The sequence below is a fragment of the Bacillus rossius genome, chromosome 5, assembly GCF_032445375.1.
Source record: "Bacillus rossius redtenbacheri isolate Brsri chromosome 5, Brsri_v3, whole genome shotgun sequence".
NCBI lineage: Eukaryota > Metazoa > Arthropoda > Insecta > Phasmatodea > Bacillidae > Bacillus > Bacillus rossius.
Genome location: NC_086333.1, coordinates 23269855 through 23286351, shown reverse-complemented (window position 1 = coordinate 23286351; position 16497 = coordinate 23269855). Strand labels below are relative to the sequence as shown.

General features: G+C 34.5%; 2 protein-coding genes across 5 annotated transcripts in view; one reads left to right on the top strand and one right to left on the bottom strand.

Annotated features, from left to right (window-relative positions):
* LOC134531644 (uncharacterized) overlaps nt 1-16497 on the bottom strand; it is a 784236-nt gene that overhangs the window by 682109 nt on the left and 85630 nt on the right. The gene's annotated exons all lie outside the window — the stretch shown is intronic.
* Nucleotides 13372-15328, top strand: LOC134532225 (serine-rich adhesin for platelets-like). The gene is made up of 2 exons (XM_063368646.1): nt 13372-13391; nt 13469-15328. Exons 1-2 carry the CDS (start codon nt 13372-13374, stop codon nt 14751-14753), a joined length of 1305 nt encoding a protein of 434 aa, XP_063224716.1. The 3' UTR covers nt 14754-15328.

The following is a 16497-nucleotide window of genomic DNA, read 5'->3' as shown; positions in this document are numbered from 1 at the left end:
ACAAAGTTGCCAGACATATTTTTTATCACTTTTACTTTTAAACAATCCGTTGATACAAAACGATTTGCGCCGGAAAACATTGTGGGCGCAACGTACTCCTTAAGTTTGTTGGAACCATTATCTAATCTTTTCTTATTTTCATAACATTCATTTCTTGCATTTTGGAGAAATGAGTACGACATTTAAAATTAAAAAATTCAACAATTCAATTACTACTCAGAGCCATGACCTTAATACAGCTCTCACGTGTGGCCGGATTTTTAATAGCCAATATTTTAGGCAAAATAAATTTTACACCAATGTATTACCATCTACTTATGTCAGTGACTTAGCACTATGTGGTCTTCTGGCTTGGTTGATTCAGTGGTAAATTCAAACTGTGGGGACAATAAACTTTATTGCTGCAGCGTTTTTAAACACACTGATGACGTCATATCTATACTGAGTCGTTTAAGAACCGCAAAACCAAATAAAACATTTTTGTCGATCGCTGTGAATATGTTCAAAGATGCACAAAGATGTAGGAAGATTTATGAAAAAGTACTGTGATTTATGTAGATGCTTAGCCATGAGTTCAAAATCGATCGTTATTTTCCGTCGATAGAGGTGAATGAGCGTCACTTCGTGGGTCGATGATGGTTAATGTGCGTCGTATTGTACGTCGACGATTGTGAATGAGCGGTTAGATGTGGATCGATGATGGTGAAAGTACATCGAAATATGTGTCAATATTTGTAAATGTGTAATTGATTATTTAGCCATGTGTAGCTAAATGCATAACAAACTATGAAGTCATGTGCAGCAGAATGTTTAGCCATAAGTCTCTATGTGAAGTCAATTGTAGCAGAATATGTAGCGAAATCCTATAGGTAAAGCAATATTTAACGAAATTCATAGGTTAATGTGTAGTCTTTCAGAGTTGTTTGTATCCAAGAACAGTAAATGTGTATAGACAGATACATCTAATGAAACTATATAATAAATAAATAAATAATTTGGAGGTATTGGATGGCGTTTGAGTCATTAGCCAATTTTTTTTTAGTTCAGCTATAAATAACTGGAGGAGAACTCAACTGTAGGAGTCATAGAAAACCAGGTGAAGCCATGTAAGCTAAATGTAGCAACATGTACATGTATGTTTCTATGTTTAGCCATATGTAACCATATGTAGTCGTTTGTAATTAAATAATTATCCCGATGTGTAATCATTGGCAGCCAAGGGTAGATGTATGTAGACATATATTGTCAAATGTTGGAGTTATTTGGAGCCTTCTGTAGTCGTTTGGAGCCGTGCGTAGCAGGGCTATGTTGGTATTATGATTAGGTGAGTCTTGGATATGTGGGGAATGTAAATAAACTTAAGTATGCTCTCTGTAGGCCTCTTTGTTTGAATATTATTCATATTTTTTTTAAATAAAATTTTACTGTACAAACTGTAGATAAAAAGTATAAATGAATAAAAGTGGGATTTTTCTTTGCTTAAATAATTTTGTATTCACCGAGTATGCAAGCAGGGACCAGGAGATAAGACACCTAGTTCGCATGCTTCGGTAGAGTGCGGAACAGTTCTCTTCGCTAAATCCCCTTAGATTTAGTTGTTGTTTGAGCATTTCCAATGTATAACTCGATAAAAGCGTAGATTCGGTTAGTCAGCGACGCCAACGTCTGCAGAGTTACCCAAGGAAGTTGGGACACTTTTCGTTGTCGGTGATGAAGAAAGACGTGAAGATCCCAGTGATAGCTGCACCAGGGTCACCTTCACTAATGTCACAGAAAATTAGATGTGCTCGGAGACAACAAGAGTCCTTCGCAAGGTCAAGATTACCCCACAAAAATCAGCAGCGAAGTAAAGAGGGCATTGAACTAACTTTGCAGTGACAGAGATGCAAGTAACTGAGCAATAAATACTTAAATAATTAATTACGTACGGGTCTTTAACCAATTTTCAAAATTAAACCCCAAAGGCAAATTTTCTGTTGTACGTGAATTTAAATATAATTAAACCTTTTTCCAAGTAAATCAAAGCTAGAGGTAAGAAACTTGTCACGTATAATGTACCTTATAGTTTTTCATGGCAAGCCTTTTTACATTTTAAATTTTTATACATTCCTACACAAAAATGCGAAAAGTAGTTAAGTTTGGTTTTTCTGTAAAAGTAATATCTCTGAAACTATTAAAGTGGGATGGAATTTATTCAATATGATTTATAAACATATATTATCTAACTATGTTTTACTTTTTCCTGAAATTATACATCTTATGAGGTGAAAGATAGTAAATATTGTTTTAACATTATTAATTATCATCTTGTGATCAAAACAAATGTAATTTAATATATTTTCATTTAATAATAATCATATCTTAAACTACATTTTCTTATTCAAAGCTCTCCGAACAATACCTCTTCAGTTGTAAAAAAAGGAGATTATTTTTAAAAAAAATAATGGAACACACTATATCCGTATTGGTAAGATAAACTTAAATTAAGTAAAAATGTATGTTTATTATAAATATTTTGGATTTCACAGATGTGGTTAATAAAATAGTACGAGTATGTTTCTATTAGTTTTAGGGATCCATATTTACTAAATCTGTAGTTTTAAAATTTCGCAGAGATTTCCACTTGGGAAAGGAGAAGAGGGGTGAAAAATATAGATGTAATATTAAGCATAACTTAAATTCACCTAATATGCTGTATAATAAATTTGATATCTCTACTCTACATTTAAAAGACCGATGGGATTGTTTAAAAAATGTAAAAATTGTGTTGGTAACTGTAATACCACGAAATAAAACTAATTATTCTAAGCAATGCTATAACCAAAATAAATAAAATTGCATGTGTAAACAATCGCATAGTATCAAATAAAAAAATAGGCGTGTGTTTCATTTTTTTTTAATTGGCTACCTCATCAAATATAAATGAGGTAAGTAAGGTAAAACATATCAATGAACTCAATTTATCTAGATTTACCAAATCAGGAAATTAAAAATTAAAAAAAAAAAAAAACTTAAGAAACTACACTTTATAAAATACCATTCGTAAACGGTTTACACCTAAATATGTATTGGGTGTATTACTTTAAAAAAAATATATTTGCAATTAATTTTATACATTTCATAAAATTGTGCATTATCATTAATAATCAAGAAACGTAAGGGCAAAGCCAAAGGTTATTAAAAAGTAAAAAAAAAGGTAAAAAAGCTAATTTGCGGAAACATTTTTGGTGAAATAATGAAAGTTTAAACAGTTCTGCCAAGCTTGTATTACAGACAACTACGACCAATTGGGAAACGCATCTTGGTGGCACTGGTATGCGTGCACCGAACAGCCAACTCGGCGAGATGAGTCCGCAGGCGAGCGCGCGCGGCGAAATGGACCTCGATTGATACGTAGAACGGAGGTGTACAGACTGCACAGCACGCCACGAGACTTACTGTATTGATTTTATTCAGTTTTCGTTGACACCTCAGTAACTGTTTAATCTATGCAACATTATACTGCGTTTTAGTGTTGTCACACATTATTTAATAAACAAATATACGTTCTTCAGTGAACCACGAAGAGACTACGATGGATTTATAACTGCGAGTATTTTTTGAAGATTTCGTGGATTAGTGAATTTGTTTGTGTTGGACATAGAATCGCTCAAGTTGTTTCTTAATTATTGCGCACCTGCAGTTTACCTAAGTAACGGACTTTAAATTGGAGAGCCTTCTAGTTCACGAATGGGTTTCTGCGCCAAAATAGCTTCTGCCCACTTTTTTTGCGCCAATTTCAGATTTATATTTTTTGTAGATAGACAAATTAACACTACGGTGGCAGAGAGTACTTTCCCGAAAGCTTATAAATGATTGAAATATTGATTTTCGTACGGTTTAAATTCATGTTCACGAGAGAGAGAAAAAAACGACACAGACTGACGACGACCCTTTATGAGGTATAAGAGTACAAGAAAAAGAAGGACATGTTAGAATTTACTGCATTTAACACGACGTGTCGTCAATGACGTCGAACTTGCATGTGCTGGAGAGTTGGAAGTAACAGCTTCTGGGTGCAGAAAGTTTCGAGAGGACATCACTACTGTGTCCACCTCATATTTCTATAGGGTGTGTAATTTGGTAGATATAACATTTCTGGCGAGAAAAACCTTTTTTTTATGAGGTCTAGGGCGAGTGTTTTCGCTTCGTTCTGGTGCCACCTTCGAAAAGTTTTTTTTTTTTTACTTCAATAAAGCAAATATAATAAAAATCATTAAGATACTTGTGGCACCCAGTAAAACAGACCGTCAGTATTTGGATTTTACATGGGTTCTAGTATAACACTTATTGTACACATTTTTGAATGAAATCAACGCTAAGTGAAAACGTCAGTTGTGTTTATATTATTGGGCTAATTTGTGCTAATTTTCTATTTATAAATGAACTTAAAGTGGTAAGTCAAATTATTGTTAAAGATTTTTCTTTGCATTGTATTTATTTTGCACTTGCTGCAGCACGTGGGTTTGCGCAGTTATCATTTAATCTGTAAAAAATATTTGTTTTTAATGAGCCTTTTTCAGTAAAAAATATTTTTTCTAGGTTTTGCCATTAATAAAGTTAAGTTTCAGTGCGAAACATATTTTTACTACCAATTATTATTCAAGGGGTATCCTTTTCACCTTAAGTAAAATAAGTTTAAACAAACGACAGCACTTCAGTTGGCTAACCAAAATATTTCTGAGAATTTTGACATGAAAATAATATTTGGGTAAATGAGTTTTTGCGAGGTCCCAGCAAGGGTGTAGGATTGCGGTGTCTCCAGTTAAGTTTGCGCTCTGACCTGCCCTTGGTTGTGTTCCTAATTTTCTTCAAGCAGAAGTGACCCCAAAAGCTGGGCGTTTCTTCTACAGAATTCTCAGGCTCAGCGAGTATCCTCCCACTCTCCCTCCAGGCCTGTCGTGTCTTTTAAACCTTCTCCCACAAATTGCTAGCCACCAACACCTGGACGAAAGCTAAGCGTAATGTAGCTTCCTCAACGACAACATGCCTAATCACCTTGTCGAAAAGCCATCCGATTTTCGTCAGAGACTGACCCTCTATAAAATGGGTAAGGACGCAGACGTCATCACCTGCAGAAGTCATTGGGCGCGTCCCGCGGAACCAAGCCAACACTGCAACTGGGGTCTCTACAATTCCATTTATTCTGTATTCAAATATAGAAAAGTAAACTTGTAGCAAGGGTCAGGCGATAACGGCGTCCGGTAAATGGTCAGTAGTATAGTTTGGGGGCTCCGGGGACAAGGGTCCAGGGTGAGGAGAATAGTGTATGGCAGCCATCTTGGATTGTGACGTCATGGCGGCCATCTTGGATGTGCGTAACGGGACACAGCGTAATGGGACAAGTAGTACCGTGACCTTGACCCCGGTGGCCATTTTGGATACGCCTTTTTGGATTCACCATTTTGGATGACGTCAATTTGCTCTCTCAAACATTCAGGCATTGTGTTTTCCGTCATTTTGAATTATGACATCACCGTTGCAACTATCGTTACGCTCGCCATCTTTAACTTTTTATTATTATCCTATTTTAATGAAAAAAAATAAAAAAATTAAATTAATAAAATTTTTAATAATAAATATTTAAAAAAACATACATTTACGACATGGAGCTTGGAGTCCTCGGTTCGAACCCGACGAGTGTAAAAAAATTAAAATGGCGGCCTATCCTTCCCCGTGGTGGGTGCTGGCAGACTGACCCCCACTACTTATGTCAAAGTATATATATCGTCAGGTAACATTACATCATGTCCGCCATCTTGTCTTCGTTTGCTGGAAGCCATCATCATTGTATCGTTGGCTAGAGTGCGCTGACGCCATGTTAGTTTAATTCTTACCTGCTAGAGTGCAGTAATAATTTATTATTACTGTGACACCCGTCATCTTGTCATTTGGACACCATCTGGGAATTGTGTAATTATTTAGATAGAAATTCGGGAAAAGTTCCAAAATTCATTAAATAAATCACTCATTAATTTACATATTGATTCGATCGATTCCAGTCCTTGGTTTGATTCCCTATCGATGCAATAATGTTTAATTTTGATGTAAAAAGAAAAAAATTTAATAAACCATGTTCAACATTCTTAAACAGACTTTTAATCCTCTACTAACATCATCCTATAAGACATCAAGACCATCATATTGGAAGTTCGTAATTTTAATGCTAGAGATTCGGGAAAAAGTTCAAAATTCATTAAATAAATTTGTAATCTATGTAATGATTGATTCGATCGATTATTGTCCTTGGTTTGATCCCTGGCTGATAGAAAACAAATTTAATTTAAAAAATACCACAAAAGTGACAGGTTTGAGAAAATAAAAACACCATAAGTTCTTTTAAAAAATGTATTATATATATTCTACACTACTACAAGTACAAACAAAACACAGACAAAATATTAACGTTTTGTGGATTTCTCGATTTCTGCATCTGCCACCCACGAATTAAAGCGAGGTGGAAAGCCCCAACACTTGACATAGGACCGTCCATTTCTTCGTTTTATAATCTTCTCCAACAAGTACATATCAGGATACAACGTAGGCTGAATTTCTTCGGCATAGAAGCCGCCATGGATAGGTTTGTGGTCCAAATCTTCGAGGTAGTAGGACCTAGGCTCTGATTCACGAACATGTGTCACACGGAAAAGTTCGGGACTCCAGTTCGCAGTGAATCCTTTCTCGAAGTTACCTTTCTGTTTGGAGATTCGCACAATGTCACCGACATTAGCTTTAAACTTTCGTGGATCATTCTTCTTCGTGTTGGAAAACACTGTTTGAAGCAGGCGATTGCCCGTTACGTCCTTTGGCTTTATTTTCGTGGTAGAATGCACTGTGGAATTATACTCGCTTATAAGTTTCGGCAAGATGTCAAGCCACTTGTAATTTCCGTTAGCTGTGAACTGTCGCCACATCTTGGAACGCAATGTTCTGTTAAACCTTTCGACAATGGAGACTTTGACGTTACTAAATTAAGAGTAGTGTTTGATGCCATACTTCTTCATCAAAACCTTGAAGGTTGCATTGTAGAATTCTAAGGCGATCAACTAATTCACTGGGTCGTCCCAATATAAATAGTCAAATATCTGATCATTTTCTATCTTTTTTAAACCTTCACCATGTATTGTTAATTCACTGAGGTGATTAGCGAGAATGTCGATTTGTTCATTATCTTCGTCTATATATACACCACTATCTGGATCGTTATCGCGATAATATGCATTAGTTAGCTCTAGCAGTTTTTTGTATTGTTGTAAGTCTTTGTGAGAATATCCTTTAAGCTCCCTGCGAAACAGCAATTCGTACAGACACGGAGTCCCGCGCGTTTGGAACGCTTCTACGCGCACGATATTTCCTGGTAGAAAGTCTTTTTCTTTAGCACCGAGGAACCACGTATTATGTTTTCTGTACACTCCGTAGGTCGTGTCATTATTCCAACTCGTAAACGATATCAGTTATGGCCGGATCAATGAATTAACTTGGTGCCCCTTTTTCGGTATTTTTTTCTTATGCATGGACTTTGTACTCGTTAAGTCCTCTTCTTCTCGATCTGGTTCATACTTTCTCTTCTTTACAGTTGGCATTTCATCTTCAACTTCTGTCTTCACAATTATGGCTGGTTCTTCCTTGTTTTTAAGTTCGTCGTGGCTACTAGTGATTGGTTTAAATATATACTCATTTTCCATCTCACGTGCAAGTCTGGTTCGTCTAGCAAGTAGATATTTTTCACGAACAAACTGTATAACTCGATGAAAGTCAATGGCCAGGTCCGACATTGTACTGGCTGAAAACATATTGCAAGAACTCCTTTTATACTGTTTTATTCGTTCGCAGAAACTTCTTTCTTGTGTGTGGCTAAATCTGAATTTGTTGGCAAGTGAGATAGTGATGCATTCAGACTATTTGTAAAGTCCTCAAATCATCACGTCTCTGTGCATTCGATACTTCAATCATTTCGCGAATGCGATAATCCGAAGCTTCCACGCGCTGGTCGTTGGCAACGAGATACTCTGGTAATTCTTTTTTCACACTTTCTACCTTTTGAGCCAGTATTATAATGTATTTGAAGATATCGTCGTCATGAGACTTGAGAGCAGTATGTAAGTATCGTCTGCTACGACCGAATTTCGAAATGTTTGACGATAAACTAATCGAAACCTCGTCTGTACCTGCCCTTATATAGAGGCCCGTCTTTGACTATAACTAGGAATCCGTGTTTTTATTCCAACGCAAGGAGCACATGTCTTTAAATTCCTGGAATGTCATGTCGGTGTTTACGTGATCGTCATAAGCTTGACGTAAATTAAGTTCGTCCATGCGAAAAAGCACTATGACATTCGCGTTGTCTCGTAGGAGATGTTTGGGAATACGACTGTACATCTGACACAGGTAAACGCAGTCTACCTTGGCGTGTCTGCCCATGGAAAAGTACTCTTGTATTATGCCTTGCTTCTCGAACATTACATCGTCGATAACAAACACGGAATTGGCTTTTGTTTCGCTTGGAGGTACCACATCCGCATTATCATTAAACGGGAAATACTCTTTACCATTCACCGATTGTAGAACTGTAGCTAGTCGCTGGTACTTTGTCTGTTGTAACGATTTGGAATAGAGGTACACGTTTTCGAACCTAAGACCGTTTGGTTCCTCTAATAAACTCAGCAGAACGCATGTTTTACCGCAGTTGGACGGTTAATTTAAAGGGAGTATAACGGAAGGTAAAATGTAAACATTTACAACATTTTGCAACTAGTACTTTTACTGTTTTGCACCCAAAATTTGAAAAAAGGAAATTCAGAAGTTTTCTTCGAAAAAATACATTTGATAAAACTTTTTAATTCACTTTTAACTACTTCATTTTCATTAAAAAAATTTAAATAATAACCTTAAAATAACTAATTTTTCATTAAAAATATTCTTTAACGAAAATATTGATTTTTTATGAAATTTTTATTGTAAATATAATTTACAGTAAGGGAAATATTCTTTAGACATATTATAAGGAATTCTTGTGTCAATGCGAGATTGTACATTTGCATTATCAGCTCTGTATTAGTCGCTCCGGAGACCAGTAATTTGCCACACTTTGGGTGTATTGTCATTCAGCACTTGGTTGCTATTGTCACAGGAAGCGCTGACTTTCAACCCGTGCGAGACCTGAGCGAATGGGTTGGATCTTTGGGGGGGGGGGGGGGGAGGGGGGGTGTCATTTTTGCTGGAGTGGACAGTTAGAAAATTATGAAAAAAAGACGAGGGCAGAAAGTGTGTCTAACCGAACAAGCATGGAGTAGGCAATTCTTAACATATAGTTGAAAATATACAGAATCCCACCTAATACGATCCCGAACTTCCGTCTTCCTAATCACCTCTCCTTCTCTCATCCCTTTCCATCAGAATTAAATCTGTGAAGTGTCAGAAACAATAGTGACACCCATAAAGCCAAAAAATCATCGTTACGGTATTTTATATGTTTCCTAATTTTATTATATTAAGATAATCTAATTAAATTCACCTAGATGAGCTCTACCTAACATCATAAAAGTTGCAATTATGAACTTAAATGTTTTAAATTGAAGGTGAAAAACAATTTTACCAAACTCTTCTTTTAAATTGAGGTTTAAATTATTTACTGTATATTTAAAACCATGAAAAAATTAGTATAAATTTATTGAATATTTGACTAACATTAAAATAATATTTATACTCTTTAATCAAGTACAAGTTTAAAAATTACAAATATTTTGGCAATATATTTGCAGGATCTAAAATACATAAAAACTTCAATCATTTTTGTTATCATATTTAAATTCAGTTATTTTTTAGTGGACTTTTCCATCTATGAAGACGTCGGGCACACGTCTAAATACCTCCTTTCCCCCTTTCATTCCCCTTATTAGTTGACGTCACTTTTTTCTCTTGTACTTGTGGTTTCCCTTCTTGTGCCTATGAACAGACGAAGTTTGTGCCTCCGCAGTGTATAATTACTGTTTTATCTCCAGTCACGGCCTTAGTCTGGTCTCGTCTGTTATTAAGGTGTTATTAGTGAAGATGGTCCGTTGGTCCGTGTGAGAATTGCTTGTTTTTAGCTTGTCAGGTGCATAGCGGCGGTACCAGTAACGTAACTATGTAACTTAATTTTGTCCTTATTTTCTACATTTGTTTTGGTTTGCCACTTTCCAATATTACGTTTAAATTATAAGCCCGTGGTTTATGTTAACTGTTATTCGTTGCTTAGGATAATGATAGGCCATGTTAAGCTGCGGCGCATTGATGTCGCATGAACTTTAAAGTATGATAATGCTGTGTATTTTCCCACATTTAAGGGCTGGCCACCTTAATAAATCTTAAAATTTAACTATTGTGACAAAGCCCCTATGCTTGCGGGTTCATGTTGCATTAAGGGTAATGCAGACGTTTTTCCTTATAACGAGTCATTATTTACCTTATGGCAATTAAATTTTTTTTTTTGGATTAACTGTTTTTTTTCCCTGAGTTGTTTCAATGTCTGTATGAAAACGTGTTAATGTAATGTCTGGTTAGGCTAAATTTTAAGGACTAGTTATGCCCCCTTTGTAATACTTTGATTAGGTATTTATATTATGCTGTATTCATTTATTCATAAAGATAGTTTGATAAATGTGTCAACGTCCCATACTCACTTAATCTATTGACATGCTTTGCTTAGCATTTTCTTTTCTTTTTGAATAATCAAGAATTTCCCAGCAAATGTTTGCTTAATTTTTTCAGTAACATTTATAAAGGGTTTAAATATGCAGAATGTTTCCTTGCATGTCAATAATTACGCTTTGTTATCCGTCTTGAGACCTGTTTCGGCTGGATTAATCTTGGAAAAGTTTACAGCATTACCAACACTATTAAAACCATGTTTTTTAATTCCCTTTAAACCTTAACAACGTGCGGGTTACAGTATTAGCTTTGATATGTGTATAACTTCATGAGACAATATTTTTTCTTGCATTTGATTTAAATAACAGCATGCCATTTTAACTATGTACCTATTATGTAAGCCATAATCTTGTTTTTTTTATTCTTGAATACTATCATTTTGCAAATTACAATTCGTAGCCACTGGGCTTTGACGTTATGCTTCCTTTATATATATATACATATATATATATATATATATATATATATATATATATATATATATATTTATAAACACACACAAATGAAAGTCTTAGAAAATATTTATTACTTGGAATATTGTGTAAACTTTCATTTATCTGTACTTCCTCTTCTTTTATCTCTTACCACACACGCATTTACACTTTTCTGATCCGTAACAGAACGGATCTTTTGTTTTCTTGTGCCGTTTCGCCTTCCTTTCCTACGCAGATTTAAAGGCAGCTCTGAACCTTGTTTATAATAGGTTTAAATTTAAAAAAGTTATAATAGGATGAAAAAATAAATTTGGACATATACCATTGCAATGGCGTATGTCACAACGCATCCCCTACATCAAATATTAATAAAGTAAAAATCAATTTAAAAATTATTTAATTGGCTTTAACGCACAAATTATCTAAATAATGTTAATATAAATTAGAATTAATTTAGAACAAAAATATAAAAGTCTATTTTCAATCCTTTAAATATTACTAAATTATATTTTAATTTATTAATAATCAAAAACTAAGCCATTGGTAGTAAAATTAAAAGGAACCAAAAGTAAAAATTTTTAAAATATATGGTAATTAAAAACAAGAAGTAAATAAAAATATGTTTTTATTAAAAATAAATTCCAAAAAAAAATGTATATCTATATATATAAATGTACACTGTTGAATTTTATTTTACAGGTACTGACTGGAGGAAGCAGTTCCAAAACGACAACAACTACAACCACGGAGGCGGAAACCACTTCAACCGTTACAACCACTCAAGTAACAACTTCACAAGCAACAGAAACATCCACAACAGAATCAAAAACAGAAACAAACTCATCATCCACCACACCATCTAGTAAAACCAATAATTCAACCACAATATCTAACGATGCAACTACTGCATCCACTGTAACTTCAAACACAACTGACTTAGATTCTTCAACCACCGCTAATACATCAGCTACTACAAAAACTCCATCTACCAGTACAGCAAAGAGTACAAGTGATTCTGATGCAAACGAAACATCAACAACAAATGCAAGTTCTAGTAATACATCGTCTACTACCACTGCAAATGAAACAAATACTTCAACCACAATATCTAACGATGCAACTACTGCATCCACTGTAACTTCAAACACAACTGACTTAGATTCTTCAACCACCGCTATTACATCAGCTACTACAAAAACTCCATCTACCAGTACAGCAAAGAGTACAAGTGATTCTGATGCAAACGAAACATCAACAACAAATGCAAGTTCTAGTAATACATCGTCTACTACCACTGCTAGTGAAACAAATACTTCAACCACAATATCTAACAATGCAACTACTGCATCCACTGTAACTTCAAACACAACTGACTTAGATTCTTCAACCACCGCTAATACATCAGCTACTACAATAACTGAATCTGCCAGTACAGCAAAGAGTACAAGTGATTCTGATGCAAACGAAACATCAACAACAAATGCAAGTTCTAGTAATACATCGTCTACTACCATTGCTAGTGAAACAAATACTTCAACCACAATATCTAACGATGCAACTACTGCATCCACTGTAACTTCAAACACAACTGACTTAGATTCTTCAACCACCGCTAATACATCAGCTACTACAAAAACTCCATCTACCAGTACAGCAGAGAGTACAAGTGATTCTGATGCAAACGAAACATCAACAACAAATGCAAGTTCTAGTAATACATCGTCTACTACCATTGCTAGTGAAACAAATACTTCAACCACAATATCTAACGATGCAACTACTGCATCCACTGTAACTTCAAACACAACTGACTTAGATTCTTCAACCACCGCTAATACATCAGCTACTACAAAAACTCCATCTACCAGTACAGCAAAGAGTACAAGTGATTCTGATGCAAACGAAACATCAACAACAAATGCAAGTTCTAGTAATACATCGTCTACTACCACTGCAAGTGAAACAAATACTTCAACCACAATATCAAACGATTCAACTATTTCATCCACCGTAACTTCAAACACAACTGACTTAGATTCTTCAACCACCGCTAATACATCAGCTACTACAATAACTGAATCTAGCAGTACAGCAGAGAGTACAAGTGATTCTGATGCAAACGAAACATCAACAACAAATGCAAGTTCTAGTAATACATCGTCTACTACCATTGCTAGTGAAACAAATACTTCAACCACAATATCTAACGATGCAACTACTGCATCCACTGTAACTTCAAACACAACTGACTTAGATTCTTCAACCACCGCTAATACATCAGCTACTACAAAAACTCCATCTACCAGTACAGCAAAGAGTACAAGTGATTCTGATGCAAACGAAACATCAACAACAAATGCAAGTTCTAGTAATACATCGTCTACTACCATTGCAAGTGAAACAAATACTTCAACCACAATATCAAACGATTCAAATATTTCATCCACCGTAACTTCAAACACAACTGACTTAGATTCTTCAACCACCGCTAATACATCAGCTACTACAAAAACTCCATCTACCAGTACAGCAAAAAGTACAAGTGATTCTGATGCAAACGAAACATCAACAACAAATGCAAGTTCTAGTAATACATCGTCTACTACCACTGCTAGTGAAACAAATACTTCAACCACAATATCTAACGATGCAACTACTGCATCCACTGTAACTTCAAACACAAACGACTTAGATTCTTCAACCACCGCTAATACATCAGCTACTACAATAACTGAATCTAGCAGTACAGCAGAGAGTAAAAGTGATTCTGATGCAAACGAAACATCAACAACAAATGCAAGTTCTAGTAATACATCGTCTACTACCATTGCTAGTGAAACAAATACTTCAACCACATTATCTAACGATGCAACTACTGCATCCACTGTAACTTCAAACACAACTGACTTAGATTCTTCAACCACAGCTAATACATCAGCTACTACAAAAACTCCATCTACCAGTACAGCAAAGAGTACAAGTGATTCTGATGCAAACGAAACATCAACAACAAATGCAAGTTCTAGTAATACATCGTCTACTACCACTGCTAGTGAAACAAATACTTCAACCACAATATCTAACGATGCAACTACTGCATCCACTGTAACTTCAAACACAACCGACTTAGATTCTTCAACCACCGCTAATACATCAGCTACTACAATAACTGAATCTAGCAGTACAGCAGAGAGTACAAGTGATTCTGATGCAAACGAAACATCAACAACAATTGCAAGTTCTACTACCACTGCAAGTGAAACAAATACTTCAACCACTATATCTAACGATGCAACTACTGAATCGAATGTGACTTCAAACACAACTGACTTAGATTCTTCAACCACCGCTAATACATCAGCTACTACAAAAACTCCATCTACCAGTACAGCAGAGAGTACAAGTGATTCTGATGCAAACGAATCATCAACAACAATTTCAAGCTCCAATAATACATCAACAACTACTAATACAGATGTGACAACTGAATCGAGCCCAATTACACTGACATCTTCGGTTGTGAATGGAATTGTTTCGTCCATAAATAGTGTTGTTTCAGGTTTGCAAAATATTCTTAGCATTTTTGGTTAAAACAATTAAATTTTTTTGGCTTATAACCCTTTTCTTGCTAGCTTTACATATAAAACAATACGAAATATGTTTGAAATATTTAGTAGTTTATTTTTAGTTTGTTTTATATAGTTTATATTCTTATGTGCATTAAGTTTCATACTATTATTCTTCTGTTGTTTATTTTGAATCTTATTTTCCTTATAACCTTACCATAAGATTTTTTCAGGTGTTAAAATATGGTTACATTAAGAATTAATGTATTTCTTAAAATGTTAAAAGCTCTTTATATATAAATTATTAATATATATTTTAGTGTAAAATGCCTTTTTTATATTCATAGCCCTTGAATTATTTAAATTATTTTAAATTTAATGATCTGTATCTGATTTTTAAAGTGATCCTTTTATATTTGTAAACCTAGAACTTTCTTTTGCATAAGGCGTTATTTATGCCTGCTGAATTGTGAATATATATAGAAGCATTGAAAAATAGATAAGTCTGTGACACTATTAAATCGCTTGGAATAAATATACTTTGGATGTCATAACGTTATCCGCAATTTTTTACATTTCTTCTCATGTATTTTTTGTCATAAACAAACCTTCGGCTTACATTTTGTCACCTCAAAACTTTAAATATTTTTGACATAAAGCATTATTAATTATTATAGTTTATTTTAACCTAGATTATTTAATAAAATATAACCTTATAGATCATAGCTGTAACATTTAAAAATGATCAAAGCATAAAATATATTTCAATCTATACACAATGTAACATAATAATTTAACACAAAAAAAGTTTTAATTTTAAACGAAGTATTACATTGGTAAATGCGCCTGTATTTATCCACATTGTGAATTTTTTTATGTTAAACAAGTAGTATTTTATTATTATTTCCATTTAGTTAACAAAGAATGAACTTAACATCACTTCAGAAAAATAAAACTATAACAATCCTTCTTAGATAACATATACAATATACAATTAAACTAGATAATGCCCGGCATGCGTTGTAATGCCACAATCAATTTTTTTTTGTAATTTTTTAAACGTATACTAAGCATCTCTCTTTATCTCTCTAATTCTCTATCTCTCTATGTATATCTCTATAACTCTCTCTATCTTTCTATTTATATCTCTATCTCTCTATATAACTTTCTAGCGGACCCGACAGACATTATCCTGCCCAAATGTACTTTTTGTGAGATATGGATATGGCGGTAAGTATTTCTACGCTGGACATTTTGTATCTTCTCATTATACATACCCCTCCTCTTGGGCACGCCACTGCCGTTACCAAAAACCTTTCCCATGGTTATGCAGGAGGCAACAACAATGCAAAAGCCCGTTGCCATGGAGGCTAATTATCAACAATGCTTAGTTTTTTTGCTTTTAAAGCGTGTATTTTTAGTTTTTCTTAACTCAGAATCGAGATAAAATATCCAATTGTGAATCTAAACCATCCTCGAATCCTCGTGAACTCACACACAAAATTTCATCAAAATCGCGTACAAACAGACAAACAGAAAAAGTACTGTTTTATTATAGTAAGATAGATAGATTATTCTTACATGTTCGCATCCATGCAGTATATGAAAAATCAGCATGCATAGCCCCACACCTATAATTATACGTATCTGCTGCCCACGACTTTTTCCGCATGGAATTTTGTATTAACTTGCACCATTGAGAAATTTAAACATTATAACATAACAGTTGATACAGTTGTAGTAGTTTTCTTATGTTCACAAATGATAAT

Bases quoted from the DNA above. Each gene is read 5' to 3' on its own strand.
- LOC134532225 (XM_063368646.1), top strand. From the start codon at position 13,372: ATGCAACTACTGCATCCACT. The intron at 13,392-13,468 runs GTAACTTCAAAC...TCCATCTACCAG, and splicing joins ATGCAACTACTGCATCCACT to TACAGCAAAGAGTACAAGTG.